Source organism: Durio zibethinus, chromosome 22, assembly GCF_047325235.1.
Source record: "Durio zibethinus cultivar Kanyao isolate XHJ-2024 chromosome 22, ASM4732523v1, whole genome shotgun sequence".
Classification (NCBI taxonomy): domain Eukaryota; kingdom Viridiplantae; phylum Streptophyta; class Magnoliopsida; order Malvales; family Malvaceae; genus Durio; species Durio zibethinus.
Genome location: NC_143183.1, coordinates 2,235,012 through 2,258,233, shown reverse-complemented (window position 1 = coordinate 2,258,233; position 23,222 = coordinate 2,235,012). Strand labels below are relative to the sequence as shown.

Below are 23,222 nucleotides of genomic sequence, written 5' to 3'. Positions count from 1 at the left end.
AGAACGGACAATACCTCATAAATATATGAATTGTGACACAAAAATTAATCTGAGATGTCGGATAAATGGATACGCTGATCCCAAAACCGAATAATTTCAGAACTTAAATTTCGACCTATGACAATTGAACTCGACCTTGACGGGCGGCTCCACCATAGTGAGCCCCAGAACAAAAATGCCAAACCACTTAACTTGAAATTAGGTGGTCATTATTTCACCGCACCGAAATTTATATATTAATTTTAATAAAATTTATTTAATATAAATTTTTTATTAAAATTTTTTAATTATAATTAATAATAGTTATTATTATTTTTTAATTTAATCGTAATCAATCTCGTTTCGTTGCCACCCTCGGTAAATTGGCTTTACAATTGTTAACCTTTGGCAAAGTGTGTGGCTCTTTGTTATCTGCAGTTACTCTATCCTCTGACAAAGTGGCTTTGTCAACAGTTCATGAAAGTGGGATCCAGCGTGGGATCAGTACTGTTCTGTCTCGCTCAATTTCTTTGACTGGAAATTCTAATTGATTATCGATACCATTGAGCTATGGCCCCATGATACCTTAATGTATCTTACCTTACGTGTAAATTTGTGATTCGTTGCATCAAATTACTTATGTTTAATGGATTAATTTTCTCATGTACAAAATATATATTTGTATATACTTTTGTATATTAATTAGAATATATATTTTGTATATTAATTAGAATAATACTGGAATAATTAATGAATTCACTTATTAAGGTTTTATTGGATAAATGTTTTCGGATAAATGTTAAAAAAAGTAAAATTATAAATATATTAAATTAATGTGAAAAAATGCTGAATACATTTTAAAATTATTCTAAAGAGAATTAATTTTATAAATCTAAAAACAACCATTATAGTATAAAAAATTAAAATTTTTATTTTTTAAATAAAAAACAGTAATTTAAAAATAAAAAAATAATTGTAAATGATCAAATTTAAATTTTAAATCAATTGAATTCATCAATCAAGGTTATCTATATAAATCAACTGAACGTCACTTCATAATTCAACATATTTAATATTTCATTTTTTTTAGTAAAAAAATAAATAAATAATGGATAAATGATTATTTGGATACAGTACAGTCTCAAGGCTATCTTCCTATGTCCTGTTATTTAAGAGACAAAATGTTCTTCAAGTTATATTATCAAAAGAAAAATACATTGCAGCAATAAAGCATCCATTCAAAAAGAAGCAGCAAAAAGCAAAGCATCTGCATTTTTTTCTCTCTATTCGATCACTGGAATTGGTATAACCTTTCAACCTTCAATATATATATATATATATATATGTACTATAAAATTGCTTTCTCTTCTTTGGTTTTTGTATGAATTTTCTGACATTTTCACTTATTTCTTGACTTTAGACAGTTGAAGCAAAAATGGCAGAAATGATTCTCGGTGCTACGGTGGAAAGAGTGGTGTTAAGCGTGATTTCAGCCTTAACAGCCGTAACAGGACAAGTCAAACCCGGGTGGGGTTTGAAGAAGGAGCTAGAAAAGCTTGGTGACTCACTAGCCATAATTCAAGATTTCTTGCAAGAAGCAGAGGAAGGGCAGAAAAAAAGCAACTCAATGAACATTTGGCTAGAGAAGCTGAAAGATGTTGCATATGAGGCTGATGATGTGCTGGATGAGTTCACTTATGAAATTCTCCGAAGGAAAGTAGAGGAGACTCATAATCAAACTTCCAGAAAGGTACAACACTTCTTTTCTCCCTCTAATCCAATTGTATTTCGTCTCCAGATGGCTAATAAAATCAAGGACATCCACAAATCCTTGGTTTACCTTAACAACATGGCCAACCAGTTTGGTCTCCAACAAAGAATGACAAACCTGAGTTCTCATGCACAAGCTGGAGGACTAAACGAGGAGACCGTCTCCTTCCTGGATGACTCCAAAATTTTTGGCAGGAAAAACGATGTCTTAAAGGTGGTTGACTTGTTGGTCAACACAACTGACGACGAATATATCTCGGTTGTAGCCATAGTTGGCATGGCAGGTATTGGGAAGACAACTTTGGCAAAACAGGTGTACAATGATGTGGAAGTAAAACGGCACTTCGATGTAAAATTTTGGGTGTGTGTGTCGGATGATTTTGATGTTAAAAAGATTTGCAGTCAGATATTGGGACATTTCATGGATAACAATAACATTCCAGTAAATGAAAGTAATAAGAATTGCATCCTCAAGAAACTCAAGAAGAAGTTGAAACGAAAAAAGTATCTTATTGTACTTGACGATGTGTGGAACACTGAGAAGTGGGAAGACCTGAAGTCTTGCTTGTTGGGAGTTAATAAAAGTAAGGGAAACAGAATCATTGTCACAACCCGTAGTGAAATTGTGGCATTGAAAGTGCAATCACTTCCTCATCACGGGCATCAACTACAAAGACTAGAACATGATGAATGTTGGTCCATAATCAAAGAGAAAGCATTTGGGGATTCTCCAATTTCTCTGGAATTACAGTCAATAGGAAAGGAAATTGCTAGAAGATGCGAGGGTGTGCCATTAGTAGCAAAAGTTATTGGAGGGACAATGCGCAATGAAATGGCTATAGAAGCATGGTTGAACTTTCGAGAAAGCAATGTTATCTGGGGCTCCCTAGAAAGTGTATTGAAATTAAGCTTTGATCGGTTGCCTTCTCCATCTCTAAAGAAGTGTTTTGCATATTGTGCCATTTTCCCCAAGGAGTTTTGCTTCGAAAAGGAACAGCTAATTCAGCTTTGGATGGCTGTGGGGTTTCTTCAACCTCCTCCAGGGAGTTCCATGACCATGATGGATATTGGTAACAAGTACTTCAATGACTTGTTATCAAACTCTTTGTTCCAAGATGTGGAAAAGGACTCCTGCGGGAATATTATAGCTTGCAAGATGCATGACATGGTGCGCGGTTTTGCATTGTCTGTTTCAAAATTGGAATCTTTGGTTCTGATGGGGGATTCCACTTCTATCACAGAGATTTCTCAGCACATTCGGCATCTTAATGTCATTTCTGACGGGGAATCATTACCCACAGTTTTAACTGTGGCTGCTCCAAAACTGCACACTCTGTTTGCAAATACCAGTGTCTTCAGAAAAATGTCAAGAACATTTAAAAGCTTACGGGTTCTAAAACTTCGCGATGCTTCTGATGTTTATGATTTGCCAGCATCCCTTGGCAAATTAAAACACTTGAGGTATTTTGACATCTCCAACACTAGTATCAGAGCACTGCCTAGATCCATCACTAAACTGTACAATTTGCAAACGCTAAGATTTTTGCGTTGCCAGCTTCTTAAACTTCCAGCTGATGTAAGAAACATGATAAGCTTGAAGCATATTCATTTTGATAATGAAACCCTTCAACCAATTCAGATGAGAAACCTGACTCGCCTTCAAACGTTGCCATTGTTTGTTGTGGGTCTAGAAAGGGGACATAGGATAGAAGAGCTAAGATGCCTCAACGAACTTGGTGGAAAATTGAAGTTGTGCAAGCTTGAACATGTTAGAGGCAAAGAAGATGCCAAGGGAGCAAATCTATGCCATAAAACAAATTTATCCAAGCTGATATTGGAATGGAGCTCTACGAGATCAGAAAGCTACGGTAATGATGAAGAAGTGCTGGAAGGTCTCCAACCTTACTCAAATTTGAGTAGCTTAATTATCAGAAATTATACAGGAGAGGGCTTTCCTTCTTGGATGTCAGGAAATGTTTATGGTTCCAGAGGCCAGTTTTTGCTTAACAATTTGATGGAGCTGGAGTTGATCAATTGCAATAGATGTAAAATTCTTCCAACTCTTGGGCACCTTCAAAATCTCAAAAATCTTATCTTGAGAAAGGTGGAGAGCTTGATCTGTATAAATAGTGAATTTTATTGTAATAACAGTAGCCCTGGTCTGGATGATTCAATCACACTATTTCCTGCTTTAAAAAAATTCACTATGGACGACATGACAAAACTAGAAGAATGGGTGACAATTTCAACAACAGTCATGTTTCCTTCCTTGGAGGAGTTGAATATTTGGAGGTGTCCCATGTTGAAAAGTGTTCCAATAACGAGGCAATCTTCATTTCTTCGAAAGCTTCATATTGAACAATGCGACGAATTGAGAAGCATAGGGGCAGAACTATTGTTTGCTTCCAACTGGAATCGTCTCAATGAATTAACTATCAAAAGCTGTTCTAAGCTAAGCTCCATTCCAGTTTTAAACAACTCCCCCGTTGTAAGCCTGGAGGTTTCTGACTGTGGTGAATTGGAAAATGTTTCAATAATGGGGCAGTGTTCATATCTTGAGAAGCTTCGTGTTCACCGTTGCGGAAATTTAATCAGCATGGGATATGGATTATCTACTTCAACACGTCTCCAAGAACTAACTATAGAAGGGTGTCAGAATTTAAGGTCAGTTCCATACTTAGATGGATTTTCTTCTCTCCTAAGTATAAAATTCTTGCAGTGTAGCAGATTGGAAGTGTTCGGAATAATGGGACTATTTTCATCGCTTGAAAAGCTCCACATCCAAGGGTCTCCAGAATTACGCAATATAGGAGATGGATTGTCTAGCTCCACTTGTCTCAAAGAATTGTCTCTAGAATTTTGTTCTAGTTTGAGCACCATTCCGAATTTGGAAGGATTTGCCTCTCTTGAAAGCTTGGAGCTTGTTGGCTGTTCCAAGTTGGAAAGTGTCCCATTAATGGGACGATGTTCAGCTCTTCAGAATCTCCACATTGAAGAGTGTGAAAATTTGATCAATATAGGAAATGGCTTATCTTCCTCAACTGGTCTCAAAGAAATATTTATCAGATTATGTCCTAAGTTAAGCTTCATTCCAAGTTTAGAAGGATTTTGCTCTCTTGAAAGTGTACAAGTTTTTGGCTGCAATGAGTTGGAAAGATTTCTGATAATGGGACAATGTTCGTCGCTTCAAAGTTTTCGCATTGTGGGGTGTAAAAAGTTGAGCAATATAGGAGATTCACTATCTACTTCCACTAGTCTCAAACATCTAATCCTACAGGATTGTGATTGTCTGAGCTCCATTCCTAGATTGGATGGATTCTCTTCTCTTAAAGAGTTGATAGTTCAACGGTGTTCCGAGTTGAAAAGTGTTCCAATAAGTGGTGACTTTTCATCTCTTGAGCTGCTCAGTATTGATAGTTGCAGGGAATTGAGGTGGACTGGGAGTGGACTGTCTACTTCTACGCGTCTCCAAAGCTTGAGCATATGCTTTTGCCCTAATCTGATGTCCATTCCCATTAATGATGCACTCTCCTCTCTGAAGGAATTGAACTTCACAGCTTCAGGTGAATGTTTGTCTTCGTTACTACCAAGTTTACTGCAATCCAGCACTTGTCTTGAGAGACTGACAATAACTGGTTTCCGTAATCTGATATCCATTTCTGAAGATTTGAGGAAGCTTCATTCTCTTGTTTATTTGAATATCACGTGGTGTCGAAATTTGAGGAGCATTCCGGAGGACAGCCTTGGCAACCTCACCAGCTTGTCAACATTAAAGATTGGCGGTTTCTCAGAAGATCTGGAGGAATTCCCCTGTCTCAGTTCCATCCAGCACCTCCGAGCCTCGCTTAAAGATTTGCACCTGATTGGATGGCGAAAGCTGAAGTCTCTACCTCATCAACTTCAACAACTTACTGCCCTTAAAGTATTAGCTATAGAGTGGTTTCACGGACTAGAGGCCTTGCCTGAGTGGTTGTCAAACCTCTCCTCTCTTGAAGAGTTGGGAATCATTTCATGTGATAATCTCATGCATCTGCCTTCTTTGGAAGTCTTACCAAGCCTCACAGTCCAAACTTCAAGGTGTCCTCGATTAAAGAAAAAATGCACCGAGATGAGCAACCTTCAGGGATCCAAGATTTCCCACATTTCAGAAATCGTTACTATGCTTAGAACCGGTAAAAGTTCAATATCTTAAACCATATTGGTTGAACATAAAGCATCCAATTCACCTCATAGGCACCAATGTAGCACAAAAAATATACCACATTGCAGAGGAGCTCCCTTTTAATTCCTAGAATATTTTACATTAGATTACAAAAATTTCTGTTTGTTCGTTACAGCTTTTTTTTTTTTTAAACTGTTATAGTCACATATCTGTTGGGATTTGTCTTAAATCTTATAATCTCATATTGAAAGTTAGTGAGTTTTGAATTTATCCAGTATTCCACATTGGAAGTTTAGTAAAAATATAAGGGATTTCACACTTATAAATAAGGTATTTTATTTTTAGTTTAAAAATCTCAGAGAGTTAAACATCGATAGAATTAAGTCATTAGGCTATTAAAGAGTGTAATTGAGTTTTGGGTTAAGTTTTGAGTAAAGAGTTTTAGGAGACATTTTTCATTTTAAAAGTTTCATAGTTATAAAGATTTATTTGTTAGTGGATTGGGTTTGGAGTTGGCCATTTTGGGTTGGACGAATCAAATATATTTGTTAGTGGAACTAAATATATTTTTTAGTGGATTAGATTTGGAAGATATCTCCATTATTGATTTTCATAGAAAGTCGCATCAGGAACTATGGTACTAGTTGAATCGGAGAGACACGAATTGATACTGGTGTCATAGAACATAGAATTTTTGAGCTTAGATACCATATGATTGGGTATCATATGAGCAAGTCCGAAAAAACCTTGTATAGCTTCTTCGATTTCTCGGTAAAGTGAAATATGGAGTGGATGTTCCTTTTAGAAGGGCAGAATCGAAGTATAGTGTTGAACAAGTAGGTGTAACTATTGAGTTCTATGGTGGCGAACTCAATGGAGTGAGTTATAGTGATCCTACTATTGTGAAAAAATATGCTAGATGTGTTCAATTAGGTGAAATTTTTGAGTTATTTGATGGAAAGAGTAATTTTATATTATGGCAAAGTACGATTCAAGATCTGTTAGTATAATAAGGGTTGGATCAGGCATTAGAAAGTAGTAAGCCTGAGAGAATGTCTGATGCAAATTGGAATAGGATTCAGAAGAAGGCTGTTAGTACTATTAGTTGGCGTTAGCTCCATAAGTAAAGTACAGTGTGTTGACTGAGAGTACTCCGAAAAATTTGTGGAATAAGCTTGAAGGTATTTATGCATCGAAGTCGTTGACTAATAGATTATGTTTGAAGATAGATTTATATTATCTGAAGATGAAAGAATGTATGAGTCTTCATAATCACCTGAATGAGTTTAATAGATTGGTTTCTCAATTTCTAGCGATTTCTGTTGATGAGTTATGGGATAAGCTTGAAAGTATTTATGCATCGAAGTCGTTGACTAATAGATTATGTTTGAAGATGGATCTGTATTCTCTGAAGATGGAAGAAGGTATGAGTCTTCATAATCACCTGAATGAGTTTAATAGATTAATTTTTCAATTGCTAGCAATTTCTGTTGATGAGTTAAAAGATGAAGAGAAGGCTTTAATTTTGTTGTCATCTTTGCTCAAGTCTTATAGGTCTTTAGTTCAGACTGTGTTGGTGGGTAGGTCTACTTTGAAGTTGGATGATGTGACTGACTTGTTGCGTGAGAACGAAAGGTTTATGAGAGCTTATAACTCATCACATGAGAGGAGTACATTAGCTGTAGAGGGTTTTGATCGAGGGAAGGCTCAAAAGAGGATTGATGGATCAAGAGGGAGATCCAAGTCAAGAGACAGAGATTACAGTGATATAGAATGTTATTGTTGTAGTGAAAAAAGACATATTCAAGTACGCTGCAGGAAGCTGAGAAGGGATATGACTGCTTTCAAAAGGACGAATGATGAGAAGAAATTAGATGAAGAAAAAAGTGATATTACTGCTGTCATGTCTGATGATCATGATGTTATTTTGACAATTTGTGTTGATAAGACTCAAACTTTGAAAAGTGATAAAGGTTGGATTTTAGATTCAGCTGCTACAGTTCATGTTTGCAATGATAGGAGTTGCTTTGTGGAGTTGGATGAGAATGAAAAGTATGGGGATATTATGGTTGCTAACAAAGAAAAGTTGCAGATTCAAGGCATTGGAAGTGTTCGCCTTAGATCTCACAATGGTGTTATTAGGACACTTCATCATGTAAAATATGTACTAAGTTGTCACTACAATTTGATCACTTTATGATAGTAATGATTGGTTGAAAGTGTACAAGAATGATAATGTGATTCTATAAGAGAATAGGGTCAAAAATCACTTGTACATGCTTGATGAAAGCTCAATTGCTGGGATCCCTATAATGAAAGAAAAGAAGAAAGGTAAGTGTGTTAGCTTTGCAGATATTGTTGAAGTGTTTGGAGATTTAAGTCAAAGGAAGATTTGTTGGGATTTGCTAGTGAGTTTTGAATTTGTCCAGTATCCTACATCGGGAGTTTAGTAAAAGTATAAGGGGTTTCACCCTTATAAATAAGGTATTTTGTTTTTAGTTTGAAAATCTCAAAGAGTTAGACACCAAGAGAATAACTAAGTGAGTAGGCTATTAAAAAGTGTAATTGAGTTTTGGGTTAAGTTTTGAGTAAGAAGTTTTAGGAGACTTTTCTCATTCTAAAAGTCTTACAGTTGCAAATATTTATTTGTTGAGTTAGACACAAAGAGAATGGCTAAGTGAGTAGGCTATTAAAGAGTGTAATTGAGTTTTGGGTTAAGTTTTGAGTAAGAAGTTTTATGAGACTTTTCTCATTTTAAAAGTATACAATTGTAAAGATTTATTTGTTAGAGATTTATTTGTTAGCGGATTTTTATGTGTGGGTTTTGTGTGTGGGTATTGTTTTTTTCAACAAATGATATCAAAGCTGTGGTGTTCCTCAACAATATCTGCTGCTTTCTTTGTTTTATGACATGCTTATTTTTCTTTCTGTCTCATCCTGTTCTGAAACATCTTAGTTCCCTTCTCAGAAGAAGGAGAAACTTCTTAGTTCCAAAGGAGATCACTGTATACATCAAGTTGAGGGCATAGAAGTCTACCATCATGTACCAGTTTACATGGAAGGATGATGTAATGGGGAGCCATAAGACTTCCGAGTAGTTTGCTTCCATGCTCATCTAAGAAGGATTTCAGCATTTCATGTCACGATACCTATTCTGTTTGCATCAACTCCTTCTTTTGTCTGTCATTTCATGACTTTGAAATTATAATTAGTGATGCCCTGAGTTTGAAGGTATATTTGACTTTCGGTAAAGCATTAGGTGAAGCATTATTTCATTCCTTTTACTTATTCTTTATATGATGACTTTTGAGTTTGCTTTCATCCTTGTCATCTACTTCTCTTCCAGGCTAATGAAACTATGTAGGAGATCAACATTTCAGGTGAGAAAACAGTCTCCGGAGACATGGGTATCTGAGCTTCTGGCTCTACAGTCGGGTGATGATTTTTGAGTTTGCTTTCATCCTTGTCATCTACTTCTCTTCCAGGCTAATGAAACCATGTAGGAGATCAACATTTCAGGTGAGAAAACATTCTCTGGAGACATAGGTATCTGAGTTTCTGGCTCTACAGTCAGGTGGCAGATGGCATAGTGTTTCTATAGTGGTATGCTTTTGCCCCCCTCTGTCTCAAAATCTATAGAAGGCTATTGTTTTCATTTTGTTGACATTTTTAGCAGTTTTTGTCTGCTTGGTTACAGATATTGGTCATGGCTTTTGCTTCTCTGGTGCACAAGGTTTTCTCTTTACTCAACCAAGTCACTGACTTCCTGGTAGATTCAACATTTAAGCTGCATTCCATTGCTCTAGAAACTTCAAAGTTCATGCATTTAGTGACCAAGTTATTATGACCTTGCTTGAATTAGCAAATTTTAGGCATTATTTTTCTGAGGTTCTTAGAAATTCAGTTATTTTATCATTTTCTAATTCTTAAATGAGGGTTCAGCCGCTGACTTCTCATCACTTTTAACTTGCATAAGCTTATGCTATGGTACCGATCAGAAAACTTGATAAATGGAAATTATTTCTCACTTGCAGGACCAAATTAATATCAGAACTCAAATTTGGATTACAAGACTGTAATTTTTTGGACCCTGTTGAGATCACTTCTATATTGCAAGAGAGTGATCATCTTTCTGGTGAAGGCATAAAAAGCTACCTCTGCCTTTCCCACTTGCAGTGTTATCCAAACCTGTCTGTATTTTCAAGTACATTCATCCTCAGATAATTGTTCAGACAAGGTTTCTTTACAATCGGCTTGTATATTGGGCAGATCTTGTTTTTATTAATTCAGGTTTATTCCTCTACTACTTCTTTGTCTTGGAAGGTTGGCACTCTTTTGCATCACTGATGCTAGCTGGGAAGATTGCCTTTGATTATCTGGTATACCTTAGTGGTAGAGCCACAAATGTGATTTACAGATTAAGTTTGAGTAAAAAAATTTTTCTGATTTTTTTCGTTCTAAAAATCTTTTAATTGTAAATAATATATTGGTTTTGGAGCAGTTCATTTTAAATTAGGCGGAACAAAATATATGTTTTTATCTTTGAGGTTGCTCTATTATTTATGTGTATGACTGTTGCGCGTGTTTTGTTTCCGACAACACTCGTAAAACCTTCTATCTCTAATCTTGATTTATAACTGACAATGGCCATTTTGAATGCTCCAAAAACTTACAGGGACAAGAATTGGTTTCTCACCTTACCGAGAAAGCTTTATACTACTTTGTCATGTTGCTCCAAATTAAGGATCGAAAGATAATAAAAATGCTAAAACGATCACTTAGGCTATATATTATTTGTTGTTCTAATGAAAGTTGAGATACCTCAATTTTATATTGAGAGATTCAAAAAATCTGTTATGATATATATATAAAAATTAAAATTAAAATTTATGAAAATTTTTTTGTAAGATAAAATCGTAAGATTTTTATATCAAATAAATAATATCTCATAAATTAAACGTGAATTTTCGTAAATGATATCAGAGTGATCACCAAATGTATGGTACATTTTAAAAGTCACCTCTAAAGCTATAAAATTTCAATATTTGATGTGATATTATGATCTTATATACTTTGTGTTGGATTTTTTTAATATTTGATATGTACTTTTTATCGGATTTAATAGAAACGTCAAGCTTTAATGTTCACATTAAAAGATTTAAAAGATTTATTATGATATATATGTAAACTTTTAAATTAAAATATATAAAATATTTTTTATAAGATAAAATTATAAGATATTTAAATTAAAATAAATAATATCTTATAAATTAGATACAGATATTCACAAAATTTTAAACCCACGAAAGCCTTCGCCATGTCTTATGCGTTTGCCTTCTCCAGCCATTAGTTGGCAGACCAATGTTTTACTGGCAAGGCACAAGGTCCCAAATTCCAATCTTCTCTTTTCCAAAAGGAAGAAAAAGAAAGATTATCTATAAAAATGAAAAAAAAACAAGCCCTAGCTTAGATAGATAGATAAGATCAAGATAGAGCATGGATTATCTTTATATTTATACTAATTCACTTATATTTGTCTTTTTATGTCCTAATGATGTAATTGGCTGAGTTATTGGAGATATTTCCAATGCATTTCTTCTCACCAAATTGCTGCCATTGCAATTTTCATTCGCAATGTTTGATCTTACTAAATTAAGTATTAATTAAAATTAGATATATTAATATAATGTTATCCCATATTTATTAAATTTTAGATTTTTTATGATTTTGTATTAAGTTTAGTGATTTTAGATTAAATACTAGTAAAACCCATGTTCTATTTTATTGTTTTTTATTATTATTACTATGCTAATTTTAACACACATCTATTAAATTTTTAGTTTTTAATGATTTATATTTAAATTTGACTTTAAATTTATTATTAATTAATTTTAAAATGGATGCAAGCTAAGTATATTTTAAAGAATTGAATGACTTTTTAAATTCTTACACATGTTAAATTTTTATTTTTTTATAATTTTATATTCAAATTTAACTCTTTATTTATTATCAATTAATTTTGGAATGAATGTAAGATCAGAAATTTTGGATGGGTGAAATTGAAAATTGCAAAGAAAGGAATCTCAAACAAAAGCTTTAAAAATTGAATGGTTTTTAATAAAAAGTAATCAAGTTTAAATTCTTAAAACAATCCTTTCTAGTTTATATATTATTTTTATTTTTATTATTTTAAATCTTTTTTATATATTGAACATTTTATTGCATACATTGTGAACAAATAATTAAAATTTACATAATGTATACATAAAGTTTATGTTGAATAATGATTTTTACTTATGAAATGGACAAATCTTATTAATCAAATAATTCATTGAATGTCTTTTAATTTAATTAGAATTTTTATTTATAAAATCAATTAATGGAATAATAATTTTTATTTATAAATTTGATAAAATTATAAATAAAATTTTCAATTTTTGATTTTTGATGTAATGAAACATTTCAATTTTTTATTTAATTTTTTTATTTTAAATTTTATCTAATCACTTTTTAATAAAAACTTTATGAACTTTAATTAAAAAATTCTCCTAAAATTTGCCTCATCTCATGCAAATAATATTGGAGTAGATGGCATAATGGAAAGGGCAAATGGTCTACAAGCTATTGTAGCAGAAGGAAAAAGAAAAAATATTCAAAGAAGAAGCCACTTGAAAGAATTCAAAGAATATAAATAAATGCAATTGAAGTTAGGAATTTGTATCCTATACAAATTCTTTACCACTTGTCGGAAAGGAACAACTTGAAGATTCCTTAGCAAAACGGTTCCATTTAAGACACGAGACCACACTTCAGTTTTTTCTTTTTATCAGTTTTACCAATAGCAATCCATTTGTTTATTTCGTTTCCTGAACATGGTAAGACCTTTAATCGATGCAATATCTGTTTGAAGTACATTTACATTTGTTTATGAAAGATTTTTCTAACAATTCAAACTTTTCAAAGTATTGGAGCGAAGATGGTTGAAGCTCTTCTTGGTCCTGTTGTGGAAGGACTGGTGTCAAAAGTGATTTCAATTGCAGCTGAGCAGATCAACCTTGCATGGGGTTTCAAGGGAGAGCGGGAAAGGCTTCGCGACTCTCTAGAAATGATTAAAGCTTTCTTGGTCGACGCAGAGGAAAGGCAAACAAGGAGTAACTCAGTGAAGGTTTGGTTGGAGAGGCTCAAAGATGTTGCTTATGATGCTGATGATGTCCTGGATGAGTTTGCTCATGAAATTCTTCGAAGGAAGGTGGAGATTCGGAACCAATTGAGGAGAAAGTTACTCAAACTTTTTTTCTTGCTCCAATAATCCCATTGTGTTTCGTCTCAAGATGGCTAATAAAATTAAGGGCATCTTCAACACATTAGATGACCTTCACAAATTGGCCAATCAGTTTCATCTCGAACAGAAAGCTATTGAACACATAATTCCTGCATTTGGAGAGTCAAATGTGGGGACCATATCCTTCCTAGATAACTCAAAAGTTGTCCGAAGACAAAATGATGTCTCAAAAGTAGTTGACTTGTTGATCAATCCAAATGATAAGGAAGTTGTCTCTGTTGTACCTATAGTGGGCATGGCAGGAATTGGAAAAACTACTTGGGCAAAGCTAGCGTACAATGATGGGGAGGTGAAGAGGCATTTTGATGTAAAATTCTGGGTCAATGTTTCTGATAATTTTGAAATGAAAAGAATTTTGAAAGAGATGTTAGATCATTTTCCAAATACACAGACCTTAATATCTGAAAGCGTGAATGCAATAGTTGAGAAACTGCAAGAGAAGATGGAACAGGCCCAAAAGAAGAAGCTTAAAGATGTGTTCAAGTACCTTCTTGTGCTTGATGATGTGGGGAAGGTTGAGAAATGGGAAGAACTAAAGCTTTGTTTGATAGGATTCAATAAACATAGGGGGAACAGAATCATTGTAGCAACTCGAAATCAAGATGTGGCATTGAAAGTGCAACCACTTTCTTATCAAAGGCATGAACCAGGAAGATTGGAAGTTGATGAATGTTGGTCCATAATTAAAAAATATGCAATTAAGGGCTCTCCGATGTCTCAAAAATTGGAGTCAATTGGAATGGGAATTGTTGAAAAATGTCAAGGTGTGCCACTATTAGCAACAGTTATAGGAACAACAATGAGCAAAATTGATATGAATCAGGGTGCATGGCTGAAAATTCAAGAAAGTGATTTATGGGGCTCGCTGGAAGGTGTGTTAAAATTAAGTTTTGATCACTTGTCTTCTCCATCTTTAAAGAAGTGTTTTGCATATTGTGCCATGTTTCCTGAAGATTTTTGCTTTGAAAAAGAGCAACTAATTGAGCTTTGGATGGCTGAAGGATTTATTGAAGCTCCTGATGGCAGTTCTATGACAATGATGGAAATTGGTAACAAATACTTCAATGAATTGTTTCCAAATTCTCCTTGATGTGGAGAAGAATACATGCGGGAATGTTCTCACATGCAACATGCACGACATGGTGCATGATCTAGCTGTGTCTGTGTCAAAAGTTGAAACTTTGATTTTCAAAGCCAATTCCACTTCCACCACAGATGGAATTTCTCATACTCGGCATCTTGCTGTCAGTCATTATGGAGAATCAATACCAAGACTTGTAAAAGCAGTTGCTCCAAAGTTGCACTCTCTGTTTTCAAAGATTGATGTGCTTGAGAAAATGTCAATGACCTTCAAAAGCTTAAGGGTCCTAGAATTTTTTGGTGCTGGTTGTACTAATCTTAAGTTGCCAGCTGCCTTGGGCGAATTGAAGCATTTGAGGTATTTGGATGTCTCGGAGACTTCCATCAGAACACTGCCTCGATCCATAACCAGACTTTACAATTTGCAAACATTGAGGTTCATTGGTTGTTGGGAACTCACTTCCAGATGGATTGAGAAATTTAATCAGCTTGAGGCACATTCATTTTGATCTTGCAATACTTCAACCGGTTGATCTCCAACACCTAACTTCTCTTCAAACATTGCCAATGTTTGCTGTGGGGGCTGTAGAAAGGAGGCATCGCAATGATGAGCTAAAATGCCTAAACCAACTTGTTGGTGAATTGCGTATATGCCAGCTCGAACATGTTAAAGACAAAGATGAGGCTAGGGGAGCCGGGCTATGCAATAAACCATATTTAGGCAAGCTAATTTTTGAGTGGAGCACTATGAGAGGAGGCTATGGTAATCTTGAAGAAGTGTTGGAGAATCTCCAACCTTACCCAAATTTGCAGAGGCTTAATTATTCGGAATTATGCAGGACAGAAGTTTCCCTCTTGGATGTTAAGACCTGATAATGGTTTGTTTTTACTTGACAATTTGATAGAGTTGGAACTAATCGAATGCATCAACTGTAAAAGTCTTCCACCTTAGGGTCAACTGCACAATCTAAAATTTCTTACACTGACAAAGATGGAGAACGTGGAATGTTTGGGTGATGAATTTTACTGCAATGAAAGTAGACACGGTAATAATGAGATGATCACGGTGTTTCCTGCATTAAAAAGATTCACGTTAGAAGAAATGCCAAAACTAGAAGAATGGGCAGCAATGGCAGCATCAGTCATGTTTCCTTGCTTAGAGGATCTGGATATCTTTGATTGTCCCTTCTTAAAAAGTGTTCCACTGACTGGACAATGTTCTTCACTAGAGAAGCTCAATCTCAAGCAGTGTTCAAACTTAAGCAGCATAGGGGATGGTCTAGCTACTTCCAAGCATCTTAAGAAACTATCCATTGCAGAGTGTTCAAATCTGTGCTCAATTCCAAATTTAGATGGATTTTCCACTCTTGCAAGTCTGGATGTGTCTGATTGCGATGAATTGGAAATTGTTCCCATAACAGGAAGACGTTCATCTCTTGAAATCCTCCAGATTTCCTGGTGTTGGAAACCAAGTAAGATAGGAGATGGGCTGTCTACCTCCACTTGTCTTCAAGAATTATCATTAGAGGGTTGTCCTGATTTAAGTTTCATTCCAGATTTGGCAAGATTTTCCTCTCTTCGAATTATTGATGTTTCTGGCTGTGACAAACTGGAAAATGTTCCCATAATTGGAAGATGTTCATCTCTTCAAAAGCTCCGCATTTCCGAGTGTCCAATATTAAGCAAGATAGGAGATGGGGTGTCAGCTGCAGCTTGTCTCAAAGAATTATCTCTTTCCTATTGTCCTAATTTAATCTCCTTTCCAAGTTTAGAAGGATTGTCCTGTCTTCAAAGTCTAAAAGTTTTTTGCTGTTACAAATTGGAGAGAGTTCCCATAACAAGACCACTACCATCTCTTGAATTTGTCCATATTGGCGGTTGTGAAACAAAAAGCAACTTAGAAGATGTATTACCCACTTCCACTTGTCTCATATCTTTGAAGATAGATGATTGTAAGTATTTAACCTCTGTTTCAAGATTGGATGGGTTCTCTTCTCTTGGAGAGTTGATGATTAGCCAATGCCCCCAGTTAAGAAGTGTTCCTATAATGGGTGAATTTTCATCTCTTAGGAAACTCATTATACATGAGTGCAAGGAATTGATATGCATTGGGGATGGACTGTCTACTTCTAGACGTCTAGAAGAAATGAGCATAGAGTTTTGCCCAAATTTGAGGTCCATTCCAGATATAGATGAAGTCTCTTCTCTTGCAAAATTAATCTTTATTCAAGCAGGCAAAGGCTCAACCTGTGTGCTACCAAAGTTGCTGGGATCCACCACTTGCCTTAGTTTGGTGAGAATATCTGGTTTGTCGGATCTGATATCTATTCCTGAAAGTTTGGGGAAATTGCGTTCTCTTGATGAGTTAACCATAGTGGAGTGTCCAAGATTGAAAAGCATTCCAGATGTCAGCTTTGGTAGCCTCACCAATTTGGAGGCATTAAAGCTTGGTGGTTTCTCACAGGAGCCGGAGGAATTCCCAGGTCTCAATTCCATCCAACACCTCAGTGCCACCCTTCAATCTTTGTATTTGATTGGATGGGAAAAGCTAAAGTCTCTGCCTCACCCAGTTCAACACCTCGCTGGCCTTCGAATATTGACGCTGGAAAGGTTTCAAGGAATAGAAGCCTTGCCTGAGTGGTTGGGAAACCTCTCCTTCCTAGAGCAGCTGAAAATCATTTCACGTGATAATTTCATGTATCTGCCTTCTCTGAATGTTTTGCAAAGCCTTTCCAAATTAAAAACATTTCGGATTGTATGTTGTACTCAATTAGAGACAAGATGAGCCAAGGAGATTGGCCCTTTGATTCCTGAAAATTCATACATCAGAACACAAAAATTCTGCTTGTCTGCGATTACTTCTTTTAAACAGTTACTACTAAATCACAAAATTATTGCTTTCTGTAAAAGATAACATGTTGGTTTTCTTCATGTCTCAACAACTTACTGCCTTCAGAAATTTCATACATGGAGCTTTAATGGAGTAGAAGCCTTGACCAAGTGGATGGGAAGCTCCCTTTTCTTCAAGAGTTGACAATTTGGTATTGCAAGAATCTGAAGCATCTGCCATTTGGAATTATAACATTCCTTTGTCTGTTGTCTGTTGAAGTTCATAAAAATCTCACATTCCTTTCCAAAATCCTTGTCACTGAAGTTAGTTGAAGGTTATGACTTAGATAACCAAGCTGTTGATGAGATGTCTAATGTTTTTATCAGATTCCTCCATTTTTTTTTTGTCTTCATAAAAACTACTCAAGCTTTTGTCATATTATCCCTTTCCTTGTTACAAGTGAACTCAATGATGCTGTTTCTGATTATGTCTGCTGAGTAGGTTCAGTAATGAATTACACATTTTTTTTTTTATCATAACTTGTATGTATGGTTTCTACTTGCCACTACATATATCAGGCTGGTGAAATTAATGTATTTCCATCCCATAATCTTGAATAGAAATTAAATGGAAACTTTTAGTTACTAATTTTAGAAAGCATGATACGATGAAAACCAAAGTTATTAATATCATATCGCAAAATGTTTTGATTTTTTAAAAAAATACGTTACATATTAATATCAATTGATTCAACATTTTATTTTGGATTTTAAGATTTAGTACAAATATATTTATAAACATATATGAATTTATATATTATAATATTATTAATAATCTATAAAATAAATATGTAATATATTCAAAAATCAAATAAATAAGTTTAAAAGTATAAAAAATAATATCATAAAATTTTCATGATATTTTTAAATACTTAATATGATAATATAATATTTAAATAAGTATTTTTTATATAAATATTAAGATAAAAATAAAGAAATGAAAAAATTAACTAAGACTTTATGATTGTTAAAATTTACAAAATGAGTATAATTGTTTTCTTAAAAAAAATTTGAAATACTTATAAATTTTAGTTTGAAAAAATAAACTATAAAAAATAAAAATAAAAAATAAAAAATAAAGAAACTCAATTTAAGGGTTATTTTGTTAATTAATTTTATTTTTATTAAGTTAAAAATATTAAATAACAAAAAATAAATTAAAAATTACAAAATATATTTCACATTCACGTATCGATCGAAATATATTATTTCATCAAAATTTATTAAAACAGATTAAAATTAACAAAAATAATTAATATTACCTAATATCAAATTTGATAAAAAAATAATCATTAAATAATATAATTGGAATGATCAGTATGAAATGAAATTAATAATTACGATGGAAACATAAATATTAAAATTTTTTTTGCAAATAAAATTACAATACAAAAATATTAAAAATGGTTATAAATATTAAAATTTAAAATTTAAAATTGTTAAATGTCATGTCTGAAAATGATCGGATGAATTAGCCAAAAATTCTCAAATACTACATTTTCTCAACAGGATAACTTTGAGAAATTTAAAGGCATGTTTGCCTTATTTGTTCAAAAATGATAATGAGTCATTTTTCATTTAAAAAAAAAAAAAAACTAGAAACCTTTATTGCGCCTTTGGGCTTTTCTCAAGACTAGGTTTTTATTGAAACAACAACAATGGGTTAAGCTTTCGGCTCAAATTCTCCAAGCACCTGGATCTTTGTTTCGTCCTTTCTTTCCATCCAAAACAGCGACAAAAGCATTAAATCCAACGGTCCTCAAAACCAACCATTTCAGATCATTCTAGAATCTACCACGTGTCACCACCTAACCCTCGAACACTCCGCAACGCATACACAATCTCCATCGTTCTCTAAACAGGTCTAAACCCTTCTCGCCCTTTCTCGTATCTTCTTCCCAACCCAAAACCCAGCCAAGCTTAAAGCTTAAGCCTTTGGCCTTTGCTTTTGCCTTTGGAAATTTGGGTTGTTCTTTTGTTTCTCAGTTTCTCAATTCGTTGTTCTTATAATTGTTGTTTTTTGTTAAATACGCTTGAAAAAGATGGCTTCTTCCACTGCCCAAATCCACGTCCTTGGAGGTATCGGTTTCGCTTCTTCGAGAAAACCCAACAGCAACCAGTCACCCAGAACGGCTTTCTTCGGTCAAAGACTGGGCAAAACGTCGCCGTTGAACGCCGCCTTCTTACGACTCGCCAAAACCAACAACAATAATAAACGGTACAATGTTGGGCCGGTGAGAGTCGTGAACGAGAAAGTGGTGGGAATCGATCTCGGGACTACTAACTCGGCTGTGGCGGCTATGGAAGGAGGGAAACCCACGATTGTTACAAATGCTGAAGGGCAAAGAACGACGCCGTCTGTGGTGGCGTATACCAAGAGTGGGGATAGGCTGGTTGGGCAGATTGCGAAACGACAAGCCGTTGTGAACCCTGAGAACACGTTTTTCTCTGTTAAGAGGTTTATAGGAAGGAAGATGTCGGAAGTGGATGAGGAATCGAAACAGGTTTCTTACAAGGTCGTTAGAGATGAGAACGGGAATGTTAAGCTTGAGTGTCCTGCCATTGGTAAACAATTCGCTGCCGAGGAAATTTCAGCTCAGGTATAGTATGTTTCTGGCTTCTTACTTTTGCTGTTATGTTTAGTCATGAATTGGGTTGTCTTGTTGTGCTTATTAAATGTTTTTGACTAGGAAATTTATAGACCTGGTAATTGGTGTATCCATGACCTGTAAATTACTCATAATTCGTGTATTTGTATTGTGTTTTACACTAAAATTGTGTATCAAAATTTGAGTTGACATGAAGCATGAAATACATTTTTTTGAAATTACCAAACCCATATAGGGTCTTTGCTATAATTTTAAACCATGTCATCTTCATTTTTTATTATCATTTTCGAATCATGTCACCTTGTATAATTTTAAACCATGTCATCATCGTTTTTTATTATCATTTTCGAATCATGTCACCATGTCATGTTTTAAATTGTCAGGATTAGAAATTTGAGAAATTGGAAATGTTTTCGAAACCAAAGTCTATGGAACTTTCAATTTATTAGCAATGAATGCATAAAAATCCATAACTGACACTGGATGGAGATTCACAATGGCATTTATAAGCTAAAGTCTAAGAATATGGCAGTTTTTTTTTGTTAGAAATTTAGAATCTTTCTCTTGTTAATGGGTTATTTCTAATTTTGGAATAGGTTTTGAGAAAGCTTGTTGATGATGCTTCAAAGTTTTTGAACGACAAAGTGACCAAAGCTGTTGTTACTGTCCCTGCTTACTTCAATGATTCCCAAAGGACAGCAACAAAGGATGCTGGTCGAATTGCTGGGTTAGAAGTTCTCCGAATTATCAATGAACCTACTGCTGCCTCTCTGGCATATGGATTTGAGAAGAAGAGCAATGAAACCATCCTTGTGTTTGATCTTGGAGGTGGTACTTTTGATGTTTCAGGTATGTTGGTCAGTTGAGAAACTATTTATCTGCATGTATCATTAAGTTCTATGTTACAATGATTGACTTCATTTATCTTTTATTGGTCAAGATACCAGTAATTGTTTTATTGTCTGTTTGTTAATATGTTACAGTGCTTGAGGTTGGTGATGGAGTGTTTGAGGTGCTCTCTACATCTGGAGACACTCATTTGGGTGGTGATGACTTTGATAAGGTAGGTATAGTCGGACAAACAAACATTCTCCCTTGTGTTAGATGTATCTTTTTAGTGCTGAAGTATGTTATATGTATCTTGTTTCACGTGCAGAGAATTGTTGATTGGCTTGCTGACAAATTTAAGAGAGATGAAGGCATAGATCTTTTAAAAGACAAACAAGCACTTCAGCGGTTAACTGAGACAGCTGAGAAAGCTAAAATGGAGTTATCATCTTTGACTCAGACAAACCTAAGGCAACTCTCTCTCCCCATTTTCCTTATGTACATGATTGTTTGTGCATTTTCTGTGTAGCGTTTAATACATAGCTTTTTCTTTTTTGGTTCCAGTTTACCTTTCATTACAGCCACTGCAGATGGGCCTAAACATATTGAGACCACCCTTACCAGGGTTAAGTTTGAGGAATTGTGCTCAGACCTACTTGACAGGTAGTTTTTATTACTACAATCTGTTTATATTCTGTTATTTAAAAAAAAAAAAAAGCAAAAGAAAAGGAGAAATCTGGTCATATTGTTCCTAATTTTTTGTGCTTAATCACGGGAGATTTTAAGTTGCTCTTGTCTGTTTAATATATTCTGTAGGCTCAAGAGACCAGTGGAGAATTCCTTGAGGGATGCAAAACTTTCCTTTAAAGACATAGATGAGGTAATTCTTGTTGGTGGATCAACACGTATCCCTGCTGTTCAGGAACTTGTGAGGAAGATGACTGGCAAAGAACCTAATGTTACAGTCAATCCAGATGAGGTTGTTGCCTTGGGGGCTGCAGTTCAGGTGGGTTGTTAAGTTATAGAAATAGCTCTATAATACTTGTTCCTTTGCTATTGAATGTGACAGGGTTGGTTATAGGGTTCACTGCAACTTGTTTTATAATCATTTTTAAGTTATATTTTTAATGTTTTTCCCTCTGTCTCCCTATTGGTTGTAGGCTGGTGTTTTAGCTGGAGATGTCAGTGATATTGTGCTTTTGGATGTGACACCTTTGTCACTTGGTCTAGAAACTCTTGGAGGTGTTATGACGAAAATCATCCCGAGAAACACTACACTGCCAACCTCCAAATCAGAAGTGTTTTCAACAGCTGCTGATGGCCAGACAAGTGTTGAGATTAATGTTCTCCAAGGTGAAAGAGAGTTTGTTAGGGATAACAAATCTCTTGGCAGCTTCCGTCTTGATGGCATCCCACCAGCTCCACGTGGGGTTCCACAGATTGAAGTCAAATTTGACATTGATGCCAATGGCATCCTCTCTGTCACTGCTGTTGATAAGGGAACTGGGAAGAAGCAGGACATTACTATTACTGGTGCCAGTACCTTGCCCAATGATGAGGTATGCATTTAATTTTGGGTTGTAGTTCTATTGTTGCTCGGAATTTGCTCTTAAGCCATTCCACAAATTATTTGCACTTATTTGGTGTCATGAATTTATACATTTGCATTGAATTTTGGATGTAATTATTGGAAATTCCTTCTTTGATAAATCATTTCCTAATTCTGTTGTTGTAATATGCAGGTTGATAGAATGGTAAAGGAAGCTGAGAAGTTTGCAAAGGAGGACAAGGAGAGAAGAGATGCTATAGACACAAAGAACCAGGCTGATTCTGTTGTCTACCAGACAGAGAAGCAGCTGAAGGAGCTTGGAGACAAGGTTCCAGGTCCAGTCAAAGAGAAAGTGGAGGCAAAACTACAAGAGCTTAGGGATGCAATTTCAGGTGGCTCAACACAAGGTATGAAGGAGGCCATGGCTGCCCTTAACCAAGAAGTCATGCAGCTTGGCCAGTCTCTCTACAACCAACCTGGTGCAGGAGGTGGTGGTGGGCCTTCACCCGGTGCCGAAAGTGGGCCTTCAGATTCATCAAACAAGGGGTCTGATGGGGATGTAATTGATGCAGATTTCACTGACAGCAAGTGAAAAGCCAGGGATCGAACTGTGTACGAGGATTTGGTTGTGCGGGTGTTGGTGTGAAGGTGGGGGATTGAATTTCCTATCATTTTTGTTCCACGGTAATGAAAGAAAACATTTGGTTTTAGGATTATAGAGGATGATGAAGCACCATATATAGAATGCCCCAATAGTAATTACTTTGGGTGTTTAGCCCCTGAACATTGTTTAAATTGTTCTGTAAGATGGATTTCTTGAATTAACTCTTGTATTTAACGAATGAACGCCTTTGGTGGAACCTGGTATTGAGTACCCATTGAACACCCTTTTTTTTTTTGGGATTTCTGATCAACAAGGACAGCTTGACAGGATTTAAGGTACTGTTGCCCTTGTACTTCTTTTTACCAGTAAAGAACTAAAATATTGGCCGGTGTAATTCTGGTCTGCCCAAT

At 35.0% G+C, this 23,222-nt stretch overlaps 2 protein-coding genes and 1 pseudogene across 4 annotated transcripts; all 3 read left to right on the top strand.

The window, feature by feature from the left end:
* Window positions 1–1,394: 1,394 nt before the first annotated feature.
* Window positions 1,395–10,423, top strand: LOC111307575 (disease resistance protein RGA2-like). Of its 2 annotated transcripts, none has more exons than XM_022905591.2 (5): window positions 1,395–5,921; window positions 8,880–9,142; window positions 9,397–9,514; window positions 9,609–9,680; window positions 9,946–10,423. In XM_022905591.2, exons 1-2 carry the CDS (start codon window positions 1,415–1,417, stop codon window positions 8,897–8,899), a joined length of 4,527 nt encoding a protein of 1,508 aa, XP_022761326.2. In that variant the 5' UTR covers window positions 1,395–1,414; the 3' UTR covers window positions 8,900–9,142; window positions 9,397–9,514; window positions 9,609–9,680; window positions 9,946–10,423. The 2 variants fall into 2 exon arrangements, with proteins under 2 accessions (XP_022761326.2, XP_089608059.1); XM_089751933.1 differs by having other exon boundaries at window positions 9,258–9,514.
* Window positions 10,424–12,883: 2,460 nt separating this feature from the next.
* LOC149512463 (putative disease resistance protein RGA4) lies at window positions 12,884–17,731 on the top strand (annotated as a pseudogene). The gene has a single exon (XR_016332041.1). The product of XR_016332041.1 is annotated as a putative disease resistance protein RGA4 (transcript).
* A 1,351-nt stretch (window positions 17,732–19,082) lies between these two features.
* LOC111307673 (heat shock 70 kDa protein 6, chloroplastic) lies at window positions 19,083–23,068 on the top strand. Its single transcript, XM_022905760.2, has 8 exons — window positions 19,083–19,822; window positions 20,428–20,680; window positions 20,815–20,894; window positions 20,988–21,130; window positions 21,224–21,322; window positions 21,476–21,665; window positions 21,820–22,218; window positions 22,402–23,068. The coding sequence occupies exons 1-8, from the start codon at window positions 19,265–19,267 to the stop codon at window positions 22,798–22,800; spliced, it is 2,121 nt and encodes a 706-aa protein (XP_022761495.2). The 5' UTR covers window positions 19,083–19,264; the 3' UTR covers window positions 22,801–23,068.
* Window positions 23,069–23,222: the final 154 nt, after the last annotated feature.

Bases quoted from the DNA above. Each gene is read 5' to 3' on its own strand.
- LOC111307575 (XM_022905591.2), top strand. From the start codon at position 1,415: ATGGCAGAAATGATTCTCGGTGCTACGGTGGAAAGAGTGGTGTTAAGC. The intron at 5,922-8,879 runs GTAAAAGTTCAA...TTCCCTTCTCAG, and splicing joins CGTTACTATGCTTAGAACCG to AAGAAGGAGAAACTTCTTAG.
- LOC111307673 (XM_022905760.2), top strand. From the start codon at position 19,265: ATGGCTTCTTCCACTGCCCAAATCCACGTCCTTGGAGGTATCGGTTTC. The intron at 19,823-20,427 runs GTATAGTATGTT...ATTTTGGAATAG, and splicing joins CCGAGGAAATTTCAGCTCAG to GTTTTGAGAAAGCTTGTTGA. The intron at 20,895-20,987 runs GTAGGTATAGTC...TTTCACGTGCAG, and splicing joins GTGGTGATGACTTTGATAAG to AGAATTGTTGATTGGCTTGC.